At 42.2% G+C, this 7,588-nt stretch overlaps 2 protein-coding genes across 4 annotated transcripts in view; both read right to left on the reverse strand.

Moving 5' to 3' along the window:
* The window catches only part of TMEM50B (transmembrane protein 50B), a 16,949-nt gene extending 15,457 nt beyond the window's left edge, over positions 1-1,492 (reverse strand). The window contains exon 1 of one of the 2 annotated variants that reach the window (XM_009282954.2): positions 1,251-1,492. The gene's annotated coding sequence lies outside the window, so the exon portion shown is untranslated. The remainder of the gene's footprint in view (positions 1-1,250) is intronic. The other variant, XM_009282953.2, reaches the window with a different exon arrangement.
* Positions 1,493-4,721: 3,229 nt separating this feature from the next.
* DNAJC28 (DnaJ heat shock protein family (Hsp40) member C28) lies at positions 4,722-7,381 on the reverse strand. Of its 2 annotated transcripts, XM_009282955.2 has the most exons (3): positions 7,165-7,381; positions 6,719-6,811; positions 4,722-6,114 (listed from the first exon to the last, which is right to left on the reverse strand). In XM_009282955.2, exon 3 carries the CDS (start codon positions 6,059-6,061, stop codon positions 4,943-4,945), a length of 1,119 nt encoding a protein of 372 aa, XP_009281230.1. In that variant the 5' UTR covers positions 6,062-6,114; positions 6,719-6,811; positions 7,165-7,381; the 3' UTR covers positions 4,722-4,942. The 2 variants fall into 2 exon arrangements, with proteins under 2 accessions (XP_009281230.1, XP_009281231.1); XM_009282956.2 differs by lacking the exon at positions 6,719-6,811.
* Between the last annotated feature and the right edge of the window lie 207 nt (positions 7,382-7,588).

Consider the following 7,588-nt stretch of genomic DNA (forward strand, 5'->3'; position numbering starts at 1 on the left):
CGTCAGCCTGCGGGTCCGGCGGCCACATCGGACGCCTACAGCCACCTCCCAAACCGCTTATGGCCCACGTCGTCTCGCGCTGTCCCACGAGTGAAGTACCGCGCGCTAACCTCAACATTCTCCAAGCAGCTCCCGTACCGGAACGTACGCACCTCACCCCAAATGGCTGTTACCCCTTAGCCCCGTGTCTCGTTTGATAAAAATAAACAGAATTAGTAAGTAATTCTGCGTTCCTCTCAGCGGTCCAGGAAGAAGCACGTGAATTACTTCTTCCCGACGTCACCGCATTTCCCAGCCAGCTTCAACACGGCCCGAGCAGTAGTTGCACCACCGGTACGCCACCCTCATTAGCAGCCTGCTGACGTTCATGTTCTCGCTCCTCACAGTCCCGTTTCCCGAACGCAGCAAGCGAGCAGGGGCTGGGGACGAGCCAGCGGGGAGCCCCGCCCGGCACTACTCACCCCGGGGGATCTCTCCGGACCTGCCACGGCCGGGGAGAGCCAAGAGTGTTTCTACACGTTTCGGTTGCGCAATGGATGCGAATAGATGTCTGCTTGCAGCATTGTTTCGAACGTGCCTGAGACATACCAAGTGACCCCAAATTTTTGACTCTCAGTGAATTCCCTTCATACTTCCCACACACGGGATTCACTTCTCTTTTTCTGGCTTTCTGGCCTATTTCTTGCCAAAGCATTGGAAAGGGAGTCATACCAGCACCGGAGGTACCTTAAGAAAGAGCCATCTTCTTGTTAAATACAGACTGTTGCCTAAAAGATTTCAGGTCAAGATTTTAGAGATACTAAGGGAAAATGCTGCAATTTAATCAATTTAAGTACTGAAGTTAGGAAGGTGATTAGTCTTGAAAATTCACACTCTGGTGAATCAATCTGAAAAGCGAGAAGTAGAAATTTAAGAGTGGAACGGGATAAACAAAGAAAGAGGAAGGCATTTCAAGGATATTGCTCAAGCACAATGCAGAGCAATATGGGGCACTAAGTAAGAAAAGGAGCACTGTGAGAAAGGCCTATAAAGAGGCAACTGAATGGCAAGAGAATATTCAGTTTCTCGTTAAAAGGCAGTTTAGCTGTGGCCCCCTGAAATCCCACTCAAAGTTAAAAGCTGTACTCCACGCCCTCGATTCTCAGCTCCCCTCCTTTTTTTCCTTCAGTTGTATGTGCTCACTGTGTTCCACCAGGTCTGGAGCTAAGCCATCGTCTTCTTTTGAAGCAGCTCCTCCTTTCTCACTTTACCTGGCCCAGAGAAGAGGCTATCCACTGCAGAGAGGATCAATAGGAACAGTTGTTTCTTACTTGTGATGCTCAGAACCGTACCATGAAGAAAAAGTTTGTAACAAAACTCTTGCCTTGCTGTTCATTGAAAAGGATCACAGCCAACTTTTCTTTGTAATTCACATGTGCCTACTCCCCAGCCTCTGCCCCTGTTAATACGTGTGCCACCATCTTCTCACCCTCATCTGGAAGCATCACACGCTGTTTGCCTTCCCCCTAATCTCATCTCTCCTTTCCAGACCCTTCCTATCACCCCTCCCACACCCCACGCGTGCACACACACATTTCTGTTTTCTTAACAGCTGATCTCAGCTGTGGGAAGGTAAACTGCGGTTGCTGCACCCAGGGAAACACAGCTGGTAGGGAAACAACTTCAGGGGAGACACCACACATCCCCTTCTCCCTCACAGTGGCAGTTTCTCCCACTAAGAATAGAGATTTACCGCTTGCCTTTGTCTCCAACATCATGCCCTGCTCTTGCTTCTCGTGACTTTTAGTCCTTCTCCCAGCCTTCTCTGTAACTCCACGTGCATCCCGAGAGCCGTCATTACTCTGAAACAGAAAGATATTCAGCAGGCCTCAACATTTACAGCATAAATAGAAACTCTTCCATTTATAGGATGGCCCGAGACGTTATTTCAGACAGCCTACAGCTGTATGTCTTTTCCTTTTATTGGAAAACACTAACCTGTATAATCGTGTAGCTTGCCAATAGTGCTTGAAAGAGCCATCAGACTGTCGGGCAAGAAACAGATTCCCCACCCTGAGAAAAACTGATACCTCAATTAATATAGCCTAATGATAAATATAAATAATATTTTGTCTTTGCATTAAGATGTCACCTAGATGAGCCTTTCAAGCCACAATCCCTATGATAATTAGACCAACACATAGGGAGTTCTGGCAATAAGCAACGTGTACTGGCATCTGGAATCAGGAATGATTTCATCCTTTTGAGGACAGTAATAAGATAACAGTTATCAAATTCAAATTAACAGTCTAGTGTCAGATAGAAAAATCACTTCTGAAGGCCATTCTCTCCTGGGTTTTTCTAATTCGTATGCAGTACTTGGTATTACTTGTTCTAGAAGTACTGACCAAACACTGCTCTTAAGGTTTTGTGAGCTCAGAGCAACAAAAAAATAGACCAGCCCTGCAAAAATATACTCCTCCACACACCTGGGGAAAATAAAAATTTAAATTCTTTTTTCATCATCATTGCCGTAAATGTTGAAGAAGTGGATTTTTGTGCCCAGCAATTTTTCATGACAACAGCGTAAGGCTGATTTAAAGTGCCGAGAGTCAGGTCATACCTACTCCATTTAAAACCAAGTAGTTTTAAAAGGAACATAAAAATCACTCAGTGTGCTGACTTATCCATTATGGCAGCTTAAATATTTAAACTGCAGATACTTATCTTCATCGTGAGCCAAAGTGGATTCCATCAAAGCTGGATTTATCACAATCTGGTTTCTATTTACTCTTGTGCAATGAATTCAATTTGCAATTAGCTCTTTTTAAAGCTGTCGCTGGATTAGCTTAAACAGCAATTCAGATCCAATTCCTGTAGGTCATGATGAGAAGCAAAATCTGATCTTTTTTAAGAGTACTATGTCAAGGGACTTCCATAGAAGTATGTTTAATTTACAGTTTTCATTTAAAGCTAAGTTATTGAAATAAACAGATATGCATACACACAGCTGCTAAAATGACTGAGGAGCTTATGAGGTCAAAGCCTTCTGGTATCACCTGGTCTAACACCACGATCTCAATGAATCATATCCGCATCACAAAGGAGAGGACAGCAATCTGAACTCTTACTGAGTCCCCTGAAACAGAGGACTGCCATGTAACCTGATTTTCCTTTCTAAGCATTTAGATTGGGGCTACTTATATGGCAGATCAAGACCACACACACATTTTGTTCCCACTTCACCACTATATAGGACTTAACTCCTACATCTGCAAGACACCCGTTATTTCTTACCATCTTTGCAAACCTGGAGAGCCGCTGAAGAGCACATCAATGGCCGGCTGGCCCAACTGATCCGTGCACCGCTAGCGTACCCCTGCCTCCTAACTGAATTCAGCAGAGAGGAACTAACAGCCATGATCTAAACCTTTCAGCTAACACCAGGGCACGGCACGGCACAGCACAAGCATCCCAGTGGCATGACCTACAGGCAACAGTCTGCACATAACGCCGTTCTTTTTACTTTTGCCACCTTAATTCCTACAAAAAGGTATGTTAAAGAAAGCTGAGGTTAGCCCTATTTTCTAAAACATGACAAACATCTTGTCATCACTTATTTGCTGTAACACAAAGGCTCGAAAGACCTAGTGTTTACCAATAAATAAATTATATTCCATCATATTACTAGATCATATAATACCCTCTGACAAATGAGACTTCAATTAACTAATTCTACCAACAAATATAAATAACGTTCTGCCTGCATGTTAAGACCTTATCTAGATGAGCAAGCGCACAAAGACCAAAAGAAGCACGTATGGTATTATCTGCCCAAAAGCAAACGCATTAACCCAGATGCTGGGGCATCTGCCAAAGGATGGTTGTGACCGTCGTCTAGCTTTCATTTCTGAAACTCCGAGAGCGGAAATTCCCCCTCCGTGGCATACCAGAGAACTGTGGGACACCTTCCTACAGACTGGCCGGGCACTGCACAACTCCTGCACAGGTGGAGACAGCGACAGTCTGAGTCACAGAGGCATGAGTGAGAAGGGGGCCCACACAGATATCGATATATCCAGTGACACCTTTTCAAAGGCAAAGCCCTCCAGGAAAATCAGATCATGTGGGGAGCTGAGAGGTTACTAAAGGTAAATAACTCTTTGGCATCATGGAGATCTTCCCATCCCCCAAGACATCGCCCAGAAACTTTAATAGTACAGCAATATTTCACAGAAAGTTCTTCAACGCCAATATTCTAAAATAATTAAATGGTGCAATCACTTTTGAAAATTAACATTCCCTTCTCCTCTCGCCTCCAAAAAGCCCTGCAACTAGGGTACGGTTTTGGCCAGTCTTCCTTATTTGCTCGGATGCTTTCTGAGATCTCGTTCTGCGTTCAAAGCCAGATCCAAAAATGGACTTCTGCAGAAGGTACAGTCCAAGTTTAGACATCCAGAACCCTCCCTTCATTCCCATTTATTTTAACCTTGAAGATATGAATGTACTTCTAAAAAAACCGCCTGAAACCTGTCAACAATTTATGAGCTGTAAGCATTTAAATAAGAAAGGATAAAGGTCAAACTAACAGGGCACAGCAAGACTTTTACTTCCACTTTGCCCTTAACGTGTTTTTGTTACGCCTCAGTTTCACCTTTCGAAGAGATAACAGACTGTAAAAGTGATTATACTCTATGCTAAAGTGAAGCGTTAATTTTGAGTTAAGCAGAAGTAAAATGAGCCGCAAGAGGATAACTGAATTTATTTGTTCCTTAACAATATTCACAAATAAATCAATTAAGCACCTGCAAATGCACATCAGACAACCCAATTCCTTTTAACTGGTGTAACAGCGGACAGCTGGATTTTACATTTTCAGTGTACCTGAAATTTCTCCAGTGCTACAAGTTTCATTAATAAAGTGCATTCAAAATCTTGACAAGACAGAGGAATTAATATTATCTTATTTCAATGTAAGGTTTAACCACTTAAATAGAGAAGACTTCCACCCAAACCTTTTAACATTTTCCTCTTCGTTTTCCTTTGTGTCTGAATTAGAAGCCTCTCTGTTTTCCATCAAAGCTTCATAAGTCTTTTGTGCTCGAACAATTTCTTTGTCCGCACTGAAGTGCACCATTTGTCTGCTCAGAATAGGAACAACTAAGTTGAAGTTGTCAATTCTTTTGTTTAATTTCCTGATATCTTCTATAAACTGCTCACAAATACGATTCCATTGCTTTTGCCTATATGGTGTCATTGGCCCTCCGAGCTTACTTCTAGATGCCACTATACTCCTCCTTAAGCGCTCAATAGTTTCCCGTATTTCTTTCTGCATCAGGATCCACTCTGGCTGGTATCCATTGTCGATCAGAATCCTATTCAAGTTGTGAGTCATAGGGTCAACATGTGGACAGTCTGAAAATTTCTGCAAAGGTTTTCCTTTGCCACGGAGGTTGTCAAAGTCTCCTTTCGCCATCGATTCCTGGATGAGGTCCTCAACCAACCGTTCAACTGCCTGAGTTATTTTCACCTTTTTGCTCTGCTTCACATCTTTGGCTTTCATTAGGTCAGTCACAGCACGCTGGCTTTCAAGTCTCTGCTTCCGGTACTCCAACACTTGCTCAGTAGCACGGTCTACTCGAAACTGCATGTATTGCTTTTCTCTTTGGCTTGGTGTTCCAAAACCGACACCTTCAAAACTCAAGTAGTGTCTATGCTGTGGGGCTTTTGGTTTGAACTGATCTTCCTCCTCTTCATTATTCTCGTTTGCTTTCTTTTTGGTCGCTGCATCACTGAGCACGACTCTGTACGCTGCTTCTACTTTCATAAATGCTTCGGAATCAGCTGTGGCAGAACCGCTGTCTGGATGGTATTTTTTGGCAAGACTTCGATACGAGTTTCTGATATCATCAAGGGAACATCCTTCCTCAAGCTCAAGAATTTTGTAAGAGTCCTTGACGTTGCTTTTAGGTTTGTAACCCGACAACATTCTGTTCCCACAAATGTAGGGAAGCAGCTTCAGGTTTCTTGGAATCATTGCTTGATGTACCATTAAACGATGCCCTACGTTGTTAGTCAGCATGACACAAAGCCACTTTGTATTTCTTCAGATGCAGCTACATTATAAGCAATGACCTATAAACACATTTTTATAAAAACTGTGTTAAATATGCTTTTTAAAAGAACTTACAGGATTTAAGTCTTATCTTTAACTTGTTGTATTATTTAAAGAAATCCCTACAAAATTTCAGAACAGTATCCAACGTTCTTTTCTTTTACAGACTAATATTGAAATCTGCGTTTCTTATTAGTTACTATTGAAGCAGTAGTATTACAATGTAAATGAAAATTAATTCACAGTATAGTTTTCTCCAGGTATAGCAACAGTAGCATAGGTTTGTTTTGCACTGCAGAATTCCAAAAAGGCCAAAGCTTTGTTGCCTTTCTGCAAACTCAGTGTGATGTAAACTGGAAATACGCTTTATGTTGAGCGGTAACTCTGCTGAAACAAATCTCTCCCTTTTCCTCTACACACCTACATTCAGCCATCAACTGAATTTTCTATTCACATCCATCAATGCCTCAAGATCTACTACCTGGTACCTTCTCAAAAGATTTCATTACAGTACCCTTTTGGTACTTTGCAGCAACAACTGAAGTAGCATTCAGATTATAGATTCATTTAGATTAACTCTCGTATCCCAGCAGGATACAGGGCTCTCGCATCCTAGCGGCCAACCTCCTTCGTCTGTGCCAGGTAAGGTTATAAAGCTGGAACTCGGAACAGATCAACAGCAGACAGTATCCCGTTCTGTCATGAATACCAGTGCTTCTGAATGATTTTTGGGAAACAGCAAAAGGAACACCTTTAGCAAATGACAACTACGTCTTCACGTAAAATCAAAAGTAGAAAAATGTCATACAAACTGCACACACAATTTACACATCAGCTAACTTCTCTTTATTAATGAAAATCCTAAGACAAATGCCGCATACATGGTGCTAAAGAGTCTGCTTTCGCAGAGTCATCAGCGACTGCAACATATCCTTTGCTGACTTCCTTTCCAAACAAAAAATAAGTTAAATCAAGGCTAAGTTTAAGGAATAAATAGTGTTTATATGTTCTGCATATAACAAACTGCCCTTCTGCACTAACCCGCCTGAAAAGAGATGAGAAAGATGCACCTCGGACTGGATGAAAGACTGGATCAATCCTGAATATTTTCAGTTGATTTTGATCCAAGTAAGGTATTAAGTAATCAGCTTGTGGTTATTATAACGGACCTTATTAATATTTTTTTTTCGTTTATGATACAGATTAGTGATTTCTCTCCTTCCAGGTGGTTGGCAAAGGTAGTACTTTAGTTCCATATGGCCATAAAAATCCACGTAACAACTACCTGAATGGAAAGATCAACGGATACTCTCTTGAAATTCAACATACTGCTCAGAAGCAGCCTTTCTCATAATTCTGTAGACTTGATTTTAACATATTTGTGCTTAAAAAACTGTATCAAACTGTATGTATAGCACTCACGCCACGGCACCGGCGCCTGAGGCGGGATTTTTATTCCCCAGCCGACTGAATTCAGCTCTCCCCGGCGGGGCT

The sequence above is a fragment of the Aptenodytes forsteri genome, unplaced genomic scaffold, assembly GCF_000699145.1.
Source record: "Aptenodytes forsteri isolate BGI_AS27 unplaced genomic scaffold, ASM69914v1 Scaffold2, whole genome shotgun sequence".
NCBI classification, from domain to species: Eukaryota; Metazoa; Chordata; class Aves; order Sphenisciformes; family Spheniscidae; genus Aptenodytes; species Aptenodytes forsteri.

Coding starts and splice junctions, on each gene's coding strand:
- DNAJC28 (XM_009282956.2), bottom strand. CDS start 6,061: ATGCTGACTAACAACGTAGGGCATCGTTTAATGGTACATCAAGCAATG.